Source organism: Sceloporus undulatus, chromosome 4, assembly GCF_019175285.1.
Source record: "Sceloporus undulatus isolate JIND9_A2432 ecotype Alabama chromosome 4, SceUnd_v1.1, whole genome shotgun sequence".
NCBI classification, from domain to species: Eukaryota; Metazoa; Chordata; class Lepidosauria; order Squamata; family Phrynosomatidae; genus Sceloporus; species Sceloporus undulatus.
The window spans coordinates 177,314,094-177,337,172 of NC_056525.1; the positions used below are offsets into that span (position 1 = coordinate 177,314,094).

At 38.4% G+C, this 23,079-nt stretch overlaps 1 protein-coding gene across 4 annotated transcripts in view; it reads left to right on the forward strand.

Annotated features, from left to right (window-relative positions):
- Positions 1-23,079, forward strand: part of CARMIL1 (capping protein regulator and myosin 1 linker 1) — a 193,970-nt gene that overhangs the window by 80,942 nt on the left and 89,949 nt on the right. For all 4 annotated transcript variants that reach the window (XM_042461443.1, XM_042461446.1, XM_042461444.1 and 1 more), the window contains exons 3-12: positions 2,109-2,159; positions 9,153-9,212; positions 10,873-10,994; positions 12,616-12,713; positions 13,089-13,159; positions 13,337-13,410; positions 16,581-16,656; positions 18,203-18,291; positions 18,988-19,082; positions 21,044-21,130. In XM_042461443.1, coding sequence (XP_042317377.1) covers positions 2,109-2,159; positions 9,153-9,212; positions 10,873-10,994; positions 12,616-12,713; positions 13,089-13,159; positions 13,337-13,410; positions 16,581-16,656; positions 18,203-18,291; positions 18,988-19,082; positions 21,044-21,130 — 823 coding nt within the window. The remainder of the gene's footprint in view (positions 1-2,108; positions 2,160-9,152; positions 9,213-10,872; positions 10,995-12,615; positions 12,714-13,088; positions 13,160-13,336; positions 13,411-16,580; positions 16,657-18,202; positions 18,292-18,987; positions 19,083-21,043; positions 21,131-23,079) is intronic.

Consider the following 23,079-nt stretch of genomic DNA (forward strand, 5'->3'; position numbering starts at 1 on the left):
ATAAAGATATGTCAGACAGGTTACAGCTCATTGTTATATATTTGCAAGGTACCTTCCAAGTAACCTCCTAAATACTCCTGAAAGTGTCTAAAGGCATTCTTGCATGAACATCATTTTCTTTTTGTTTTCTAACTACATAAAATAAACTTAACCCCAAACAAAGATCAATGATTTTAAATTCTAGATAATTGTATAACTACTTAGAGTCCTGGTCATGATACTCTTATCCAGTAAACCTAATTCTTGTTTTATTTCCACATGATCAAATGTTGCCCATCGCTGCAGTATTCATATCATCTCCTTATTGGGCTGCAGGTGATCCTTCTCTAAATACAGTTTACAATCATGTGAACATTATAGAATCATAGAGCTAAATGACACCACAAGGGCCATCCAGTCCAACCCCACAGTATTGAAGACAAGGCATAGAATGAAGCACAAATGCAAATGATTGTATTAGATGTGATGATGTGACACAATGGCAAAAGCTGAAATTAGGAGAAAACAGGGAAGTTATTTCAGAATAGTATGAAGAAAATGATCATCATGTTTGCTCTTAATAAGTGGCTGATGAATCCATTAGAAATCAGAAGTACAGTATGACCTCCATATCCGTGGGGTATATGTGCCTTGATTTGCTGTGGAAACACAAAACCATGGACAACAGTGAACCCCATTGAAATAAATGACCTCCAGTGGTGATAGACCTAAAGATTCCTAGAAAAAACTCTTGCTTAGATATAGAAATGTCCTCCACCATGACTCTATTTGGTCAGCTTCCATCAGAAGCATACCACAGAATCACACTAGAGGGGCTAGAAAATGGCTAGAGAGAACCTTCGGAGGTCAGGATGTGAGTAAGTCAAACCATGGGTACCAGTCCTGCTGATGTATTTTGGTGTTTCTGGACCTAGAAATGAAGGAGCCAGTGGAGGCATAACACTTCAGTACTTCAATCATGGCTAAGGAATTGGGAGCAGAATCATATGCTGACTTCTATTTCTTTCATGAATTCACCTTGGTTAAGGTTTGCATTGACACTGATAAGCTAACTAGGGCATGGTTTTAGTTAGGGATTTGAAACCAGCTTCAAAACTTGGATTTAATATTCTGTTTAAGAGTTAATGCAGACCACAAAAAAGTAGCACTCAGCTTTCTAGCTAACCCAAATCCTTGCGTGACACACGCATGAGTAGTAATCCACTTTTTTTTTTGGACATTATATGTAGATTCTCCTGCTATTCATCTTTTCAGCTCGCAGTAGAAATTGGGTTTTTTTGGGGAGGGGGTAGTCTTTTAAATTATTTTCTCTTTTTCTCTTGCCTAGTTTATCACAGAGATGCTAATTTTATGTAAGTAGAAGAAACACCTACTTTTTTATGAAATGCAAGGCAGAAAATTGTGAACAGAAATTGAAAGCTGTCTCCTATCTGTCACATTTAAATGGATGTGCAAAAACATTTTGGAGCAAAATAGGTTTAGTATTATGAGGTTTCTATACTGGTTTGCCATGCCCTAATAAAAATGCACACTATAGATTAATAACAATTTAAAATGGGTATTTTCATTGGTCCATCAAACTGAAAAATGTTATGAAAGGCTGTGTGTTGATGTTGATAGAGCCATCTGGGAGAAGCTCCAGTGTCAGCAGTTATGCAGCCTTGTGACAGTGGAATAATCCCGAGGATCATCCTATGAAAGACTGTGCTTGTAGGTTAAATCATTCCATGATATGTTTTTCCAATAGCACCCTGGAGGACTATATTTCTTGTTGAAAGTTAATTAAAATAGTTTGGAGCTGTGAAATAATACTCTCTTTTGCTGACTGCTAGAACTCATCCCTTTTAGATTTCACTGTTTGTGTATACCAGTGCAATTGGAAAGCTATGGAAGAAGGGGTATAGGCTGTTAAGTTTCTCCTCATTCTAACATTTGAAGAGCTTGTTCCCTCTGCTGGTGAGAGGCTGAAATGTTGAAGAGCAGTAGAATAGGTTTCATTTTTAGCATGATATCATCAAGGATGAATAATAAAAGAAGTCAGTGTTTTTGAGGTTTACTTTTCTTAAAAGCAAAAGGATTTTTTTCAACTCTTTATCTTTATTTTGTAGGTGCTAACATCATGCCGGGCCTTTCTGTTAACTTCTCGTATTCCTACCAAGGTAAGGTTAATTTTTCAGATCTGCAACCCCAACAATATTGTTCACTAATTTTGATACTGATTACTGTTTATTGTCATGATTGGGAATTATGGTGGAAACTTTATTAGTGTAAAAGAAATAGCTTACATCCCTTCCCATTTAGTCATGTGTTTTTTAAATGTTATGCGTGGACCCAGTTTCTAAAAGGAAGATGGAAAACTGTTTTCTGTTGAATATGGAATTACCTTCAATTGTGTCCAGAAGCCACTTTTAGCATCCCGTCATGTGTCTAGGTGGCTGCTCCCTTGCTTTGGACCTCTCTTCCACAGAGGCTAGACTGGCTCATTGCCCTTCCAGTGGCAGAAGACTTGTTTTTTTAAACAGGCTTTTGAGAACAGACTGTTTGCAGGAAAAGAGCTTTAAATAATTAATTGTGAAGTATTGCTTTTAATTTTTGTTGTTTAATAGATATGCTTTTAAATTGTTTCTAACTCTGTTGCTAGGTTACTTTAATAATTTTTGTATATTTTATTGTTGAGAGCTTTTAATTGCACATAAACAGCCTTGTGTTCCAGGATTGGGGTGAGGGAGGGAAGCAAGATATAAATACACTCATCCCTCTACGTTTGCTGGGGCTAGTGGCACAGGACCCCGTGAATGTGGAAAAACCACAAATAAACTCTATGTTTTAACCTGAGAACACCTCTCTAGGAATCTCTAAGTCCTCCATGCAACTCTGTGGTCGACATCTGCCAGACATTCACCATCAAATTGCACTGGAGGAGCTACAGTTATCTAGTGGAGTGTTCTTTCTAGGAATCTCTAGGTCCTTCAGTGCGACATTTGGTTAAAGTTGACCATAGAGTCGCGCTGGAGGACCTAGATATTCCTAGAAAGAACATATTAATAAAATCCATGAATAATCAAATCCGCAAAAGTCATATCCACCAATGTAGGGGGACAAGTGTAAAGAAATATCACATATTGTCAATATGAAGCATTTGTGTTAAACCAGAGTTTCTCAACCAGAATTCCTTGAGGTTACCAAGAGGTGAGAGATGACTTGAAGGCACATACACACACAGTCACACACACTAGTTCCATTCTGATTTTACAGCTCTGCAAACCCTGGCTCCACTACCATAAGGGTCTTATAAAGAAAAATTGGGCAACTGCTTCAAAACATTTTAAATATGGACATTTAGAAAACTTGCCTCTCAAATGGTTGTGTGTCTTTCCCATATGTTCATTTTATGTGAATTTTCAGCATTCCTATTGTTTCCTATTGTCTACTGAGAGAGACTTCTCAGTGGCTGCTCCCACCCTGTGGAATTCTCTTCCATGGGAAACTAGTCTAGCCATATCCTTGCTCTCTTTTCTTTGGCAGGTAAAACAATCTTTGTTCAAATAGGTTTTTAAAACAATAATTGCTTGCAGGGTGCCTTCTTATGGAAAGGGAGAGTTATTTATTTTTAGCTTATACAATAGGTGTTCAGTATCCACTGACATTTTGTTCCAGGACACATACACACACCGGATGCCAAAATCCATAGATGCTCAAGTCCCATTCAATACAATGGTGTAGTAAAATGGTCTTCCTTATATAAAATAGCCAAATCAAGGTTTGCTTTTTTGGATTTCTATATATATATATATATATATTGAAGCTGTGGATTGTGCCACAGCTGCAGGACCCAATCAATGCCATCAGTGGCTGGATTATTTTTGCTCCAGTCCAAAGGACTGGAGTGCGGCTTCGGGGTGGCTTCCAGGCCGCATTGCAGGCATGTGTTGTTTAAACACCACGCCTCCAAAGTGACCAGAAGTTGCTTCTTTTGGCCCGTCTATTCTAGGCCTATATTTCAAAGGAAGGAACTGGCAAAATCAGCTATGAGTATTCCTTACTTAAAAGAGCCCTATGAAATTGATGAGGTTATCATAAGTTGATTACACACACACATGCTTTTCAATGATTTCATATTGTTTATAGCTATAGTCTTAATGTGATTACTTATAAATTATATTTTAAATGTTATTGTGAGGTTTTTAACCAATTGTTTTTGTAAGCTTCCCTTTCCAGGGAAAGGCTGCATATAAATTAAAATAACAATAACAACAATAAAAATACCACCATTATGTCTGCAAGACAGAAGACAATTCATCTTCTGTCCATAAAGGACCTCATTATCTGCAATTGTGACTACTCTAATGAGGGATTTTATTAAAGATGATAAATTTATGCAAGAGAACATGCTCAAATAATCACCCTCACTGGGTTTGGGGATGAAGATTATTTGAGAGATCATTGTTTCTTCAACTGGATACTAAGTAGAGGCTATTTCTTGCCCTATCATATAAAACTAATAGACTTGACTAGAATCTTCAAGAGACTGAATCATGTTTCCTGTATCAGTGCCATGTGAGAGCAGCTGTCGCTATTATCTTCATAGTGAGGACTGGGGCCTCTTTTCCTGATCCAGTGTGGTACAATATAAAATTTCATAGAGATCCTTATCTGATAGATTTGACCTGTTCAGGCTTCAAAACCTACTGTTGGGCTATAGATTTTTCCTCCAGATTTCATTAGCTATCTTCATTGTATGTACAGGCAAACCTCAGTTAACAAAGCTTCTGACAAAGTTTTAACAAAGTTTTATGACCTATAGCCTTCTCCCTTTGTCTTCAGTGTAACTGGAAGCTTTTTTAGCAGCATCAGAACTGGGAAGATGGCAATGGAGGGTGGAGAAACCCAAACTTTTGGTGTCAGATTGCCGCAATTTATAAGTACTATAATAAAAGCTTGAGCTGGGGAAGTATGGAGCTCTGCTCTAGCTGATGCTACTGCTTCTGTGTGTGCCTGCTTAAAACAGCTATAGTAAATAGTTGCTACATCGAGAATCCCTTGCTGAACACGTGTGAACAGCAAAACAGAGATAAAACGGGATAAGCCTGCCTTACCACCTGTGTTAAAAAAGCATACCAACCTGCAAATTATGTGGACAATGGAGACTAGTTGGGGGATGGGGATCATCCCTACATGCAATTTAGTAGAAGGCTTTAAGAGATCTCTAAAATGTTCAGAAGGTTTTCTGTTTTCTTCTGCAAGGTTCACCTGATGTTGCTGTTTTATTTCACGAATGCATATTGCTAGTTTTTGGATAAAATATCTGCTAAAATATATAAAGCTGCTCTTCTTTTTTGTGGTATAGGAACCTTTCCCTATTGTTTCTGTATTATTTCTGCCTCTGGTACCAAATGTTGTGTTAAAGAAGTAATACCCAGGAAGACATCTACTTGGTTAACTAAGTTATGCCAGTGTAAATTAAAAACAGAGCTATTCTGATATTTGCTGTATTCACATTATTTCTTTTCAGTGGAATAGTATCCTCTGTTTTCTCTCGAGGCTACAGTTTCAAGTGTATGACCTCTGTAACAACATGTTCCACAAAATACTTTGATTCTCATGACTACTGGAAATGATCATCATGGCAGAGGAATGAATACTTCTGCTGTTTTCAGATGAGGAATTTGAATCTGGTGATAATCATTCATGCTAGATGGACTCTAGTTAATGCTGGCATATGTCCTTGTTTTTATTTTTGTGAAAACAAGTTCAAGAAAACTAACAAAATAAAACAGAGGTGGTGTCTAATTTTCTCTTCTTTGATTGTATACAGCATATATAGATGCTTTAATCACAGTCTCAATTGTAGTACGATAATGTTACCAATCTTTGCCAAATTTTCCTACAATCTTTGATTCTGCTCCATTCCCTGTTTTTTGCCTTTCAGTCACCTATGATTAGCAAAAAGTCCTGTTTACGTGTGTGATTAATTTCTTCCTAGACTCCAGCATAGAATCTTTTAATTTATTCTTTTTCTGCCACTATTGTAGCATAAACTTGCAATATGGTTATATTAATGCGTTTTCCCTGAAGTCTTATTGACATGATTCGATCAGACTTTGCATTATATCCTTTGACTTCTTTTGCTGTATCTCCCCAGCTTAACTTGCTCACCCCTAATATATCAATGTTTATACATTCCTATTCTTGTTTTACTATATTTAGCATCTGTTGATTCATGCTTCCCACATTCCATGTTCTTATAGTATGAGTTGTGTAGCTTTGGACTGTCTTTTCACTCCTAGGAACATTGACAGCTGATCTGTCTTTTGGCTTGAGTTCAGTTATGTCATTAACCTCCTTATTATTGCTAATTATCCTCTACTCTACACTAGTAGTTCACTGTGTGTTTCTTAACATTTTCTCTTGTTTCATTATGGATTATCTCATGATAAAAATCATTAAAAGGAGGGAACAGAGCAGAATCAAAGTTTGACCAAAAGAAATTGGACCTGTGTTCAGGAAATCAAGCAAAAGGTAGACTGACTAAATTCTGCAAGACCAGCAATTTGTTCATTGCAAACACATTCTGCAAGGAACCCAGGGAGCAATTGTTTATACATGAACATCACCTGGTGACTTGTATAGAAAACAAATAGACTACATAATTGGAAGCAGAAAACAGAGAAGTTTCATTCTCTCTAGACCACAAACAGATTGTGGCACAGATCACAAACTGCTAATATAAAAAATTAGAGTAAAGCTAAAGAAGAACACTACAACAGTCATTGACCTGAAATACAAACTGAAGAACATCACAGAATAATTTAAAGATAAAGTGAAAAACGGATTCACATTACTAAGCCTAAGTGATCAGGAGCCAAAAGAACTTTGTCAGGGAGGAATGCAAAAAGACATTATCTATAGCTGGCAGGGTGGGGAAGCCTCCGTGTATGACATGTGAAATTCTATAAGCAATCAAGGACAGAAGACAAGCAGAATGGAGATGTTCAATGGGTTGTGCACAGGGGTAAGAGGAACCACTACCCTTCTTATCCATGGACTTCCCATCTGTGGATTTGAGCATCCATGGAAGGCAAGCTTGCATTGTCCCCAGTGGTGGCACACACATAGTCATGTCACTATTGGAGACAATTGTTCCAAAGTCCCGCTTCCCTCTCTTCCTTCCTTCCTTCCTTCCTTCCTTCCTTCCTTCCTTCCTTCCTTCCCTCCCTCCCTCCTTTCTTTCCCGCCTTCCTCCCTCCTCCTCCCTCCTCCTTATCTCTTCCTTCCTTCCTTCCTTCCTTCCTTCCTTCCTTCCTTCCTTCCTTCCCCTTCTCTCCCTCTTCAAGGCTTCTGTCCCAGCTTGGCTCCAAGGGTGGAGGCTGGAGTCCTCATCAGCTGGAGGGAGCTGGAGCTGGGACTTGAGTCCTGGAGCCCCCCACCACCAGGCCCAGCACCTGGGATGGAAACTCCAGGCTCCATGACCCAAACCCCGGGCCCAGTGCTGGCTCCCTCCGACTGACAAGGCTCCACTGCCAAAGCCAAGCTGGAGACTTGTCAGTCGGCCAAAATTCTGGAATTAGTGTGGACTGCTAAAAGGACAGGTGGATGGGTCATTGAGCAAATCCACCTTCCCGAGAAGCAAAGATGACTAAACTGAGGATGTCATACTTTTGCCATAACACAAGATGAAAGGACTCACTAGAAAAGACTATTATTCTTGGCAAAGTGGAGGGCAATATGAAAAGACAAAGACCAGATACTAGATGAAGAGATTCAATCAAGAAAGCCACAGCAATTAATCTGCAAGACCTAAGCAGAACAGTTGAAGATAGGGTTACAAGATCATTGAAAACATTTCCATAGGTCAAACCTGACAGCAGTTAAGCAACATTGCCAAGGGAACCAATGTGGTGTGGGGTCTGAACATTTGACTACGACTCTGGAGACCAGTGTTTGAATCCTTGTTCAGTCACAGAACTTGGCTTACCTTGGGCAAGTCACACTCTCTCAGCCTCAGAGGAAGACAAAGGCAAACCCCTTGTGAACAAATCTTGCCAAGAAAACTCTGTGATAGGGCCTTGGGGTTGCCATAAGTCAAAACAACACACAAGAACAACAACTTTACCAACTTCTGAGTTACAGTGAATATGCCAGTTAAGTGTGCTTCACTGGGAAAAATAAGGATATGACCAAGGTTTTTAAAATACATTTAGGCTTTGAAAAATCTTAAAACAACCAAATCCTTTCACCCCCTCTTTCTATCCAGCTGAAAAGTGGGAAAACAGATAAACCATATAGGAAAATTTGACATAAATGTGCTCCTAAATTTAACATATAAATAAACTGTCATGTTATGAACTGTAAATAACAGGTATAGGAGAAGACCTCTTAAGGATACCCTTGCCTATAGATCCTTGCTTGATAAACAGGCAAGAGAATCCAACTATAAGGCAACTATATCACGCTACATCTCATTTCCTTCAAATCATTTCTCAAAATTCACTTTTTCCACAAAGCCTTTACCGTAAACATTTAGTCCACAATTCATAACTTTTGAAACTAGGCTAATGTGTAACTGAAATATACATTCTTCCCTGATTATGTCCTGCCTCTATCACACTCTCTTTCAGTTTTTTTTCCTTTGTGTCAAATTTTAGATTGTAAGGTCATGAAAACTGTGTTTTGTAGGATGTACTTGATGGTTTCATTTTTTAAAACAAAGAAGCACTTTTTTTGGAAAAAAAAGTTGACTGAGGGGCTATAAAGACTGCCACTTTGGAGCAGTCTGTAGCCGCCTCTTTACTGGCTGGATCAGTGCCACGGCAACTGCATGCTACGGCACCGATCCAGCCTCTGTAAAGCACAAAAAAGGAGCCGAAAAAACTGGCTCCTTTTTGTATCCTTGAAGGGGTGCCATAGCTGCCACTGCAGAGCATGATAATGCCCCCTTGGTGCTGTGCACCGTTTGGACTAGCATGCACCAAAATGGTGCCCTGGTGACAGCGTTAGGGCATTGAGCATGGAGACGCTCAGCCTTGACTCTGCCCACAGGCCAGCGCTTTTTGTCCATTGTATGTCTGATTGCTTAATCTCTTTCTAATGTATTTTTTATCTCTGTGTTTTAGTACAAATAGGAGTAATTTTTTGTTCTGTTTGAATTACAGCTTGAACTAACTTTCAGCTACTTGGAAATCCAAGGAATCACATGCAATAAACCAGGACAGGTGAAGATTTTGGTTATTAAAAAAATGAATACTCTTATCTAGAAAATTAGACTATTCAGATTTTCTAACCTAACGTTCTGATTAGGTTTCTGGGTGTCTTCTTCCCAACACGCACAGTTTTTAACCTTTATTTCATTAGAATTTATGAAAGAGGTGTGAAAGAAATGTATTTACAATATGAAAAAATATTTGGATTAGGTTTATAAGTCAGTTTCATTTATAACCATATTTTAAGATGCTAAATTGAGAGAAGGAGGACCATTCATAGGAAATTAAAATGAAAGATATTCTGCAACTTTGGAAAACATAAACATAGATTTATTTTGTTGTTGTGCAGAAAGTAATGCTTGCCTTTACAAGAAAAAAATGAGATATGTTTCAGTGTTATTTTATTCACCTTTGGACAATTGAAATATGAAAAATGATACTTGTGAGTGCAAAAATGTATATGAATATTGAGGAAATAGCAGAACATGCAGATATTACATGCAAAAGCCCACTCTCTTTTTGCATCCCAGCATAAGTACATTTTCAACCGGTGTTTCTTTGTCAAGGGAATTATTGTAATCTATTTTCAGTGGAAGGAACCAACAAAACCACCTCTGAGCATCGTTAGGGGTGTGTGGACCACACCCAGTGATACCCCAGAGTGGACTGTCACCCTGTGGGGTGGTGCATCTGGGGAAAGTGGTTGCTTTCTGAGTCTCACACAGCAGCTGCCACATGGAACTGCCGTCCGAGAAGGCCAAGCCCCCCCCCCCCAACCTTACTGTGCCATGCCTTTCGACTCACTAGTAGAATACCACTGCAGCAGCAATATGGGGGTGTGCCTTTTTGGTCCTGTCCCTGGAAGCCCTACCCCAAAAATCATGTCCCCACCCTCTGTGCCAGGGGACACACCAGGCAGGGATGCCAATGCCTCTGAGTATCCCTTCCCTAAGAAAACCCTGTGAAATTCATGCAGTTGCCATAAGGAGAAGGCATATATATATACACACATACATATTGTTCAGGTAAAATATCCAAATCTATTTTTCCATTGAAACCAAGCATCAGGATCCTACATTTCCTCCCTCCTTTCAGTACATAGATTTCCTACCTGACTTCCTTGTTCATGATGACATTTTGTGTGCCATAAATCCAAACTGGGCAAATCAGTGTTTCCACAAATTACACTGGGAATCAAGTTGCTTTACTGACAAAGTATGTGGGGGTTCCCCCCTTCAGATGACGCAAGAGGTAGCGTGATACAAACCAGGATAAAAAGGAAGCTAGAATTGTTTTCTGTGTCAGACCTAACACAAAAATAATAGTTCGGTCATTGCATTAATAGTGCACTATGGTTAATTTTGCCATAGACTTAATTAATAGAAAAGACAAGCCAGAGAGACTGGAGTGATAAAACTATTTTTTAAAACTAACTTTCCAAGCTGTGCCCACTAGCACCAACACTGTTGTTGCAGTGCTCCTAAAGTGCAGAATGTTCATTTTGGCTTACCAGATGAGTACATTTCCTGCTGTGATTGAACTCAGATTCTTACTTGAACTATTATTATGTCGTTTGGATAATGTTATTTAATATTCCTTCTACAATTTACTGCTGAAGTTGTATTCAGGACGTAAATAAGCTACAATATATTTTCTCAACTTTGCTTTGCAGCTGATTGTAGAAACCGAAAAATGCAACATTTCTATGAAGTTGTCTTCATCTGAAGATGTCCATGAAATATTGGCACACATTGGAACATGCCTTAAGAGGATATTCCCTGGTGTTTCTCCAGTGTAGGTACTCAGTGGGAAGACTGTAGCCCATCTTGTCTGTATGTGGGAACATGTATAGATTGTGCTTTTTTGGTCTTTTAACCACCTACCCAACCACCTCCAATTTCTAGAAATATGTTTTAGAATGTGTACATATATAATTATATCCCTTGTGTTACCTTTTGGTATAGTCTAGAAAACTAACTCAGTCGGGATTTAAACATATAATAGAAATAGTTTAAAGTAAGTTAATGACTTTCATTTGGATGTTACAGCAAATCATGATTATTGTGATCCAGGTAGTGGAAGGTAGTATCAAGGAGAGAACTGTTTATTGCTATCAAATCATAGGGAGAAAGGTAGGATACTACACTTGGGCAATAAAAATGAAATGCACGAATATAGGATGGGGGAATACTTGGCTTAACAGCAACATGTGTGGGAGAATGTAGGCATCTGAATGGACCATAGGATGAACATGAGTCAGCAGTGTGATGGGGCAGCTAAGAAAGCTAATGCAATTCTTGGCTACATCGAGATCGAGGGAAGTAATGGTACCAGATGTTATGCTTGGGTCAGACATCACCTGGAATATTGTGTCCATTTCTGGTCACCACAGTTCAAGGAGGATGTTGACAAGCTGGAGCATATCCAAAAAAGGACAACCAAAATGGTGAAAGGTCTGAAAACCATGCCCTATGAGGAGCAGCTCAGAGAGCTGTGTATGTTTAGCCGGCAGGTTAAGGGGTGACATGATATCCCTGTTTAAGTATTTGAAGGGATGCCATATTGAGAATGGAGCTTGTTTTCTGCTGCTCCAGAGACTAGGACACAGAACAGTGGATTCAAGGAACATGAAAAGAGATTCCACCTAAACATTAGGAAGATCTCCCTCATGGTAAAAGCTCTTCACCAGTGGAACATGCTACCTCAGAGAATGGTGGAGTCTCCTTCTTTGGAAGGTTTCAAACAGAGACTTTATGACCATCTATTGGGGAGTGCTTTGATTGTATATTCCTGCATTGCAAGAGGGGTGGACTGGATGGCACTTGTGGACTCTTCCAACTCTATGATTCTGTGATAGTATGGCTGTAGTGTTTGAACTGAACTAGTGTAAAGGAGTAAATTAACAGTTAGTTTTACTCAGACTATGCTTTGTTTTCTCAGTTCTGAGGAAAGAAAACTTGATTGTTCAATAATGATTTAATTTTTACAAACAGTGACATTTAGTTTGAGTCTCTGTCTTTTTATTTCAAACAACACCTAGATTGCAGTCCATCTTCCCTGCATTTGTTTAATTCGCTTTTAACATTGCTTAATGTCATCCCAGCCCCACGTGTTTCTTTTTCAGTATTCCGATTCCCTTGCTTATTATTGCTGCTTAATCCATTCACTATCGTCCCTTGAAAAAACAAGATCCTATTTTTGAACTTAATAGCTTTACCAAGAACATCATTGAAATATGTGCTTTTGGCATGTAACCACATTTCTTCAAACAAAGAAGCTTCCTTGTAGTCCACTTTATAGTCCTCTTGATTAGGTATAATATAGTAAGGTTGGAGAATTCTAGGAATTTTAGTCCATAAAAATTACTTTTGTAAGATCAACCTAATTCATATGTATGTTTTTCTCTGGCATCCAGGAGAATAATGAAAAAAGTAATAATGGAGCCACCAGAACGGCTGGTTAATCTCCGGACCCTGTGGGACAGCCAGACCGTGGCAGAATTAGGACCATGTGGTGAGTGGGTTTTCGGACTGAAATGTATACTTTCCGGAATCACCCATATTGGAAAAGATTTAATTCTATTTATGGTAGTTGTTTATACTGTTTGGTAAAGGTATAATTAGCTCTAAGGTGCAGTTAGAACAGAGTGCCATTTTAACCACTGTGGGAAGATGCTATTTTTATGTTTCATGGTAACCTGCTAGCTACGATATATTACAGACAGTGTGGTTCAGGCTTGGTCAGTTTCATATTGTGCCTGCAGCATAGTGTATAGGCTCAAAGGAAATAAAAATAGATTGTGTCTTTAACATATTTGCATCAGCTTTAAGAATATATTTTCCATAGAGACAAATGGTTTGTGTTGCTTTTTTGTTTGTTTGTTTCTAGGAGGTTTTTCTCAAATGTATGCGTGTGTTTGTGACTGGCTTGGTTTTCCATATAGGGAAGAAGTTCAGTGGGTAAGTACAGAAATTTCATGGGTGGAGATCATTTTCAGTTTGCTGTGCAAAGACAGGGGCAAAACAAAACCCATCCAAAGCCAAACAACCTCTCTTTTTTTTTTATTATCCCAGGAATTTGCATTGCAAAGTAAAGTTCTCCTTTAAAAGATATTTCATTGTTCATTTTCTTACTAGGATGTTGATACCATTTATCTGACTCAAGATACCAGGGAATTGAATTTACAAGACTTTAGCCATCTTGACCACAGGTAAATAGTAAGATATTGTGTAAACCTCTGTAGACCCTCAAGTATATTATAGAAATCTGACAAACTTGCTGGCTGTTTTGTTTCCAGTTGTTTTGTTTCCAGTTTGGTGTTATTTTCACAGCACTTGATATTCTGTGTGTTTGGAAGACTATTCCTTGTTCAGTTTTATGTAAAGAAAAAAAAAGTAAAAGGATCAGTTTGTCTAATTATGACTTCTGGGATGCCAACACAATAACTGTATGTTCTGCAGTGTTGCTCTGATGTGATTCCTGGTATAGTGCTTGCTTGCACATGTTGGATGAGGTCTGCCACAGACCCATAGACCAGTTTCATATTAGGGAGGGCCAGAAATTCTTTCCATTAGCAACCACCATACCTTTCAGGAAGCATAAGAACCTTCACATGTGATTTGAATAAACCCTGATGCCAGTTTGGTTCCTGGATATATGTATGAACTGTGACTTAGATGGTTTCCTCTATATTTACAATGTGTGATTCTAAAATTCCTACCAATCTGCTTTATTAGTAGGAAATAGCAATTTAAATAGAAAATGGTTTGCGGAAATCAAATATTGAGATTTGTTTTCTGTGAAGTAATTAAAAACTGTGGAGAATTATGTTTAATATACCAAAAAATAGCTTCTTGTTCAAAGCCCAGGAATCAGTGGAATATTTAAGCGAAATTGTGATATTGTTGAACTGCAGTCCCATAGGACAATCATGTCTGAGAAGCTCCCTTTTCAAATTTCTTATAGTGCTCCTGAGCATCCACTATAGTGTTGTCCTAGGCCAGGGTTAGGCATCATATGTTCCTCCAGATGTTGTTGGGACCAGAAATTCCAAAAGCCCATGCTAGCACAACCCATACAACAGTCCAGACTAGCACCATGGGGGGGGGGTACGTGACATGACTCCTATCTCTGCTTAAGAGATTTGTATTTTTAGGTCATTGTATTTCATAATAATGGTCTTCAACTTGCAACTTGCTAAAACCTTAGTACTGTGCAACTTGCTAAAACCTTAGTACTACCTACTGAAGTGTAGAAAAAAAATAGTTAAAAAATAATTACTAGTCTGTTTTGGAATGGTCATTAAAAATTATAGTTACAATCAAGTACCAAGTTGCTCATTAATCGCCTATATCCTTAAGTAATTTAAATGTCTAGAAGGAAACCTAAAGTGAAAAAAGAGCTTGCTTGTTAGGGGTTTGCCACAGGTAACATTGTAGCTGCTTGAAAAATGTTTCTTGCCTCAAAGCTTTTGTACTTATTTAAAATTGCAGGTCAAAATACAGAAAAGAACAGGATGGTTATATTATTCAACCTTAAACAAATTAGTGCTTGCACCTTGAACGGACAACAAGATTTAGTGTATGTCTTCAGTGTGCTGTTATAGGTACACTTTATGCCTAGCAACTCATCAGGAACAAATGTGCACCTTCTACATTTAGTTTGCAGCCATAGATAAATCATGGTACAAAAATAAACACAGATGCAGTATTGAATATAGGTGTACTAGTACATCTTTTATAGATCCTGTTCTGCATCCACATACACACAGGCATAAACAGCTAAAGCATGATGTGAAGAATCATCAGTTCTGCATGTCTGAGTGCGGTTTCTGAGATAGCTGCTTCCCCAGTGCCCCCATGACAAACTGTTTTTAAAAGGGACTATTGAAAGTGTATATAGCTTGATATCTGTTCTTCAACCAGTGAAACACACAGAGGCTAGCTGCCATCCACACTGGAGAAATAACCCGGTTTGGCCCCACTTAAGTGCCTTGGCTCAAGGCTATGGGATTCTGGGAGTTGGAGTTTGTTGTGGGGCTTTCCTTCCTTAAACTCCGCTCCGCTCTGGGCCCACAACAAACTCCAACTCCCAGAATCCCATAGCCTTGAGTCAAGGCGCTTAAAGCGGGGCCAAACCAGGTTATTTCTCCAGTGTGGATGCAGCCTAGAAAATCTAATTGGAAGTGCCTGTAGGAATATGCATTCCTACCCGAGTTGTAGTAACTCTATTTAGATGTTCTGATGCTGGTTCATAATGGCCTTGGAGGATTATGCTTTGTTTTCTGTTTCTGTATACAAACTATAGTTTGCCCAGTTTGGATGTCACAACACAACTGTAGTTCAAAACTCATAAAAGAAGTACAGAAAGAAAGAATATTACTCATGAACCCAAAGCCTTTTCATGGTATAATCTATTAGCTAAAATATTTGGATATCAGCATTAGGTACTCATTAAATAATGATATAGGGTGGTAGTTAATACATCAAGTATGAATCTGGAAGTATTTAATATGCTATTTATGTGATTATTATGCAAGAATTTAACCGTGTGCCTCCCATTTAAGGGAGAAAGTGACAGAGGGACAGCATATCAAAATGAAAAAGCTAACATTAAAGGAAAGAAAACCACCTTTTTTATTTGAGAGATCTCTTTTACAATAAGAGAAGAGACTGCGTGGAAAGTTAAAAAAATATTTTTTTAGATTTCCTGAGTCTTAAAAGACACCAGGATCCTTAGAGTATAAGGTAACTCTGGAAGAAAGACTGCCACACTGCACAAATAAAGCAGTTTGATACACTTTAACTTCCATGGCTCAGTGCTGTGGAATTTTGGGATCTATAGTTTGGAGGGTCACTAGAGCTGTCTGACAAGAACAGTTAAATATTTCACTAGACTACAAGTCCCAGAATTCCATGGAAATTAAAGTGGTGAACAGAACAGAACTCTTTCTTGTTATCCTTAACAAGCTCTCTAATAAGGTTCCCTTTATATTTACAAAGGCCTCTAAAATCGTCTGATAATGGTTACATGTTTCTGGTGCATATACTTATGATAATAAAATATTAATAAAAAGTACAAATACAACAAAAATACTAAATAATAGATATACAGTGCTGCTTTGGTTATATAAGAATAACCAAACAGCGAAAATATTAATTCCACTGAGAGAACATTAACCTTAAATATTCCAAAACAGACAGAGCATATCCATAATTTTATAAATTTGTTAATTGCTCTTTTCTGCAGATGTAAAAAGTCTATCAACTTTGCCATTTCAGCTTGTCAAAATGATAAAACATTCACCTTATATTGTTTCTGTCAAGTCTGCTCTACCCCATATTCTGTGTTCAATATGTTGTACTTTTTTTCACTCCCTAGGGACTTAATACCAATAGTTGCTGCCCTGGAATACAATCAGTGGTTTACAAAACTTTCCTCCAAGGATCTGAAGTTAGTAAGTATTAGGGTAAAAGGTGACTTGCAGAGTCACAACATTTTGGGAACTTAATTCTTTTGAATTCATTATAACTTTAGGATATAATAATCCTAAGGAAAAGGGAATGTGTAAGCAGAAATTCTTGAGTAATATCTTTGCTGCAGTTCTGTATGCAGTGGGTTGTAATGAAGTGCAACCATCACTTGAAAAAGCTTATGAAGCACCTTATTTTTTAGTGATGTCAGGTAGTCTAAAATTATGGAGTAGGAATTTCCTTTTTAAGTGGTCTGGAAAAGTTAATGCACTTAAAATGATATAATTCATGAGAAATAGAGCCAATGAAAGAGAGCCAATGTGGTACAATGGCTTGAGTGCTAAGGCCCCAGGCGTTCAAATCTCTGCTCAACCAAGGAAATGTACTGGGTGACCTTGAGCAAGTTAGCACTCAGCCTCAGAAGAAGGCAAAAGTAAAGGCAAACTCTCTCTGAATAAATCTTGCTGACTAGGTTTATCTTATGGTCACCACATATTGGAAATGACTTAAAGACACATAACAAGACAACAAAATTGCCAATGAGATTATGAAGTTTATCGTACTGGCCCTAAAACGGGCCCAGTGCATTCTAAAATGTGCACGCGCGCGGGAGTGTACGGAACGGGATGGGGCCAAGAATCCCATTTTACCGCATGCTGGAACGCCGCCTTTGCTGCCAGGCGTTCCAATTGCGTCCCTGTTCCGTTCCAGAGGGTGCCATTTCTGAAGACTGTTCTAAAGTGTTCTCAGAAATGGTGCCCTCTGGAATGGAACGAGGACGCAATGCGGTAAAATGGGGTTCTTGGCCCCATCCTGTTCCGTGCGCGCGGAATGCACTGGGCCCGTTTCAGGGCCAGTGCGATAAACTCCTTTGAGTTGGACTGCTTTTGTTTGGATAGAGATTGAGAGTTAAGTTCTGTTTTTGTATTTTAATTGGAATAAGCACTCCTGGAGGTTTCTGAAAGAGGCAATCCATCCTCTCTCTTCTTTTTGCCAGAAAAAGGGCAGTACATGGAGGTCATGAATTGGGTTGAGGAGTTGTAAATAATATCTGCCATAGAGGGATATAAATTTTATGAAAGCATGTATAGGGAGGGATACTGGCTCACTAAACTCATCACCCTTGCCTTTAATTTTGCCACTTACGATTCTAAATTGCTGTCAAGTCTTTACTGCAGTCTCTTTTTGCACAACATGGGCCATATTGCTAACAACAGCTGTGTTCTGATTGATGGGAGTTCTGAAATAGCCTTTTGATGTTTTGTGAGTGGCTCACAGTGTGGATACGCATGGACAGCCACTCAGCTAAAGTTTCCAGCAGTCCATGCCTTCTGTGAATTTCTAAGTCTGATGTGAAGTCATGCAGTGATTCAGTCATAAAACATTACAAACAGCTCCATGGCATCCCATCACATGAAGGCAGTTGTGGCATGAGTACCCTGTAAGATGGTAGACCATTATTCACTGCATTATTGGATTGACTGGTATATTTTCATTGATAATCAGCATTACCTTTTTTCCCCACAATAGTCCGCTGATGTTTGCGAGCAGATCTTGAGAGTGGTGGGCCGATCCAATAGACTGGAAGAGCTAGTACTGGAAAATGCTGGTCTTCGAACGTAAGTCAATATTTATTAAACAATAAAAATGTAATAGTAAATCCCACTAGTATTAGAAATGACTGCAATTCCATTATGTACCTCACACTGATTTGAAGATTTACTTCTCACTTAGGTAAGGATAAATACTGTTAACTATATGAGACTTGTGTAGTTTGATTTTGACTCATTGAGCTATGAAAGAACAAAGTTTGAAGCTGTGTATGGAAGTAAATATAAACAGATACATGTAAAATTATTAAGAATATATGAGAAGGGAAGAAAGAAAACCATCCAGGCCAAAACGATAGTTGTATTGGGAAAACAGGTCTGAGTTTGGAAACGTTGTGTTATATATTCCACATCTCAGAGGTACTCATAGAAACAGAAAATACTGTTTTTCAGTAGCTCAAACATAAATGTACCAAACCATTAAAAAATCTGGAATGGTGATATGTTACTACAAGTAGGCATGGTCCATTGCACACTTATGTCTGTACTTTCCTTGCCACCTTGCAGAAAATCCAAGCTTGGCTGAATAACACAGTCCATGTGCAAAGCCACCCTTTACAGTGAAAGAGTTTTTATACTGTATGAAATCTCCTTCTTAATTATGTGTTCAAACTGCTAAGTAATCAGTTCATATTAACTTGTTAAATGTGGCGTGATACAAAAGATAATATAATCTCCTTTCATGCTTTTGTTTTTCCCTTAAAGAGATTTTGCACAGAAATTGGCAAATGCCCTATCCCATAATCCCAACTCAGGACTTCATATAGTTAACCTTGCAAGCAACCCCCTGGAGGATAGAGGTACTGTAAAACTTATGTTTTCTCTCTTCTGATATAAGCCTAGTAAAAGGATTAGTGTGATTTCATATAGCTTTTGTCAGCATAATATAATATTCTGCCCAGTGTCATTGCTCGGTAAATATCCTTTGTTCACATATGAGCAAGGGATCTCCACCCCTCCCCCATTTGCATAGCAGCTGTCCCTTAATTTAGACTGTACACCAAGCAATGCTTATTGGTTATGAATCCCATAAATTTAATAAAAGACTAGCTTGTTTTGGTGTCACAGAAAGAAGTTAGCTTTAAGTAAAAGAAAATTGAAGATAAATAATTGAGAATGTAGGTCGAGCAGGATACAAATGTTCTATTTAGAAAAATATCTAGAACCATTATATTTATCCTGAAGAGAGATGTTACTTTTTTCTAAATAAGGTTTTGGGAAATATGTTTATGTTTAGTAAGCACCAGTATGGTGTAGTGGTTTGAGTCTTGGACTCAGACACTGGAGACCAGGGTTTGATTCCCAGTTCATCCATGAAACCCAGTGGGTCACCTTGGTCAAGTGACTTGCTTTCAACCTCATGGGGAGGCAAACTTCCTCAGAGGACAAACTTCCTCTGAACAAATCTTGCCAAGAAAACCCCATGACAGGGTCTCCATAAGTCAGAAACAACTTCAAAGCACTCAACAACAGCATAATTTTAGATAAAAGAGTTGGTGATTTCTGTCATCAATATCATAACCATCCAGTTTAACCTGGCTGTACACTAATAGTAACTTTATAAACCTATTGGGCCTGGCCTGGACTAAGAACAGGAGGCATTCCTCCAGTCCATCTGCCTTGGCCCAGGCTTCAGAGGTAGAGACGAACTGCTGGACCTGACCCCCTTCCCCTTCACAATTCCCTTCTCCTTTTGTGTCATGTATTTTTAGGTTGTAAGCCTGAGGGCAGGGAACCATCCAATTAAAAATAATAATTATTGTCAGCTGATCTGAGAGCCTTTAGGGCTGAAGGGCAGGGTATAAATACTGTAAATAGATAAATAATCTCTATATAACACAACACTATGTTTAAATCTCTAGAATTCAGTCTAAGTTGTGTCAAGCATCAGTTATGTGATTTAGTAAGACTGGATATTTGTCAAATTTGTGAAAGGGTAGGAATGCTCATTTATTTTCTTATGTATTTCAGGAGTAGGTATATATTGACATGTGTTCACTTCAAGAAAGACATTAAGTTAAATAGCTTTCCTCTGGGGGCAAAGGACACAGGGTCACATTTTATTTTCACAATTTATGGCACCATTAATTTTGAAAGAACATTTGACTCTAATGTACAAAAGTTGCCATTCTTGTCAAACCTGTTTACTTGCATGTTAATTTCCACTGGTATTACTGGAACAGATTCCCAGTAAGTGTGTTCAGGGTCTTATATGAAGGGATATCTGTATTTCACATATATCAGTTTTACCCCAGTTTGGCTTTTTATGACTTCCTGGAGGGAAAAAGTTGAGATTTTTATAGTTGTTATGCTGAGACCTCTTATAGACATGGATCTATACTTCTTAAGATTATATGTAGGAGATTATGATTATGATTATTAAAGTTGAGTCATAAATAATAGCTAAATAATAAGAGTACAAGTACACTTTTATGACATTTATATCTAGATCTATTATTTGTACACAGCAGCCTTGCAAAATAGGTGGCTGCCCCATTTTTCAGACCTGACTATCAAAAGCCAGAGTGCAACAGTTCTGAGCAATTTTTAGGAGATTGCCATGCTAGTCTGTTATAGAAAAGGGGAAAAAAAGATTGTGGCACATCCTCAAAAACTTATGCGAAATAAGTTGTCACAATGACAATGTAGAATGAGTTAAATCACATTATTAGTGGATATGGAAATGTAATACTTGTGAGAGTGTAAACACTAGACCACTTTGATGTGGGGCTTCATTGTTTTTCTTTAAATCTTTTTACAGGTGTGTCCTCACTAAGTATTCAGTTTGCCAAACTACCTAAGGGGCTGACACAATTAAACTTATCTAAAACCTCATTATCACCTAAAGGTATGTTTAACAAATGTACTTCATTATATATGAGCTTTCCCTTGGGCCTCTGTGATCTAAGCACCTGGATCCTTGGGGAGAGGTGGGTAAGAAACAACAACTACTACTATTGTTGTTGTTTATTTATTTATTCTAGCTTATAATCAATCTAGCTGGTAGGCAACATACAGCTGAATCATATCTTGCATGACATACCTTCTGTTTACATGGGCCACTGTCTCACTGGCATAGTAGTCTAGACCTTGATAGTGAATTGCAAGAACTCATCTCCAGTTCAGTGGCAGTTATCATGTCCAAGGACATTATGTACATGTAGAATTAGGCTGTTCTGTACAGCACAGTTTCAGGAGTAAGAGACAATTGACAGCTGATATTCAACTCCAGGCAAATTAAGAAGCTTAGTTTGCCAGGGAAGTCTTACTTGAGTTTTTACACTTTCTCTTTAAGTGACACAAACTAAACTATTACTACTCCTATTACTACTACTAATACTAATACTACTATATTATTAGAAACTTTGGTCTGTATAAGTCTATATAATTAGAAACTTATGTCTGTCTCTCTCTGTTTCTTTCTGTTTTCTTTGTCTCTGACAAGAATTTTCAGCTATTTCGTCTTTTGAAGCTTTATGGCTTTCTGCCTGACTTATCTTTTAAAGTGTTTCTCTGGCTTGGAGACAGCACTTCATTGCTTTAGCCACAGTTGGAAAGATTTCTCAGAAGCCTAAAGGCTGAATGTTATTAAAATTAAAGATTAGATGCAGAAACTGGTTCTGCCTGTCACCTGGGAGATTATCACAGAAGAATGTAAAAGAGTACATCCTCTTTCCCAAACACAAATATAGCTATACAGTTTACTTCTGTTTGGAAATAACTTGCTTTTCATGCCTTCTAATGACTTTTGAAAGTACATATAATTAGCTTTTCATATGAGGCATTCTGCTGAATTGTAATTAATAACCTCTCCAGACTTTTAAAAACAGGACTGGATTCTCTTGGGGCATTACACTAACAGTGTAATGTAGTTGTACTGTTTAGATCCTTGCATAAGGCGATATCCAGTACCCTCTTACACAAGATGTTTATGCATTTGCACAATGACATATGAGCACAGTTTTACCCAGACTGGAATAGTCACTGGAATGGCCTGGAACAGCCTCTGAAATGGCTGGGAAACTGCAAGCCTCCCAGCTCCTGCTGCCATCACCTCTATCTTTGTAATTATGTTTGTGGAGCTTTACACTCCACTTGTGTTAAACAGAATCTTGGCCCATGTTGCACATGTTAATATACTTCTCTGGTGAATCTTTGTTCCAGTATGTTAAGTATATTTCATACTAAGTTCAAAGTTTTCCCAGTAGTTCAGTGATACCATGGATGAACTTGTTAAAACTTTAGAGACTTAAAATCATTTGCCAGATATTCCTGTTGGTTATGATATGTGTATTCAACCCTTTGCTGACCAACCATGGAATGAGATCACACACAAGATTTGGGTTGAATACAAGGCACTTTATTACAACTATCAATCTATTTAGTTTTAAACCCCTGAGATATGCAAAAGACGGGAACAGTGTAGTGCAGGTGGTGTCTCCCAGACCTTCTCCCCAGCTTCCCCTGGGTGGAACACTTGAGTCCCAACGACCCAAATGCTGGGTTGGTCCCAGGGTGGCCTGGTACTGGAAGGCCAACCGGGGAATCCAACTCCCAAGTCACATTACTTAAGGTGAGGGCTGAACTCCCAGGTCAGCCCCAAGGAAAACCTCCTTCCTCACCCTCAGGTCTCATGACCTAAAAGACAGTTCCAGAGACCTCTCCTTCACTAAAAGAGGAGAGTAGAGGGCAGTGAGAGCCTTTAAACACTCTTGCACTGCCCCCACAGTTTCCGTCACAGTGCATGTGCCATGATATCATCATAGGAGGTCAGCAAACATACCTCCATAGGAGGCC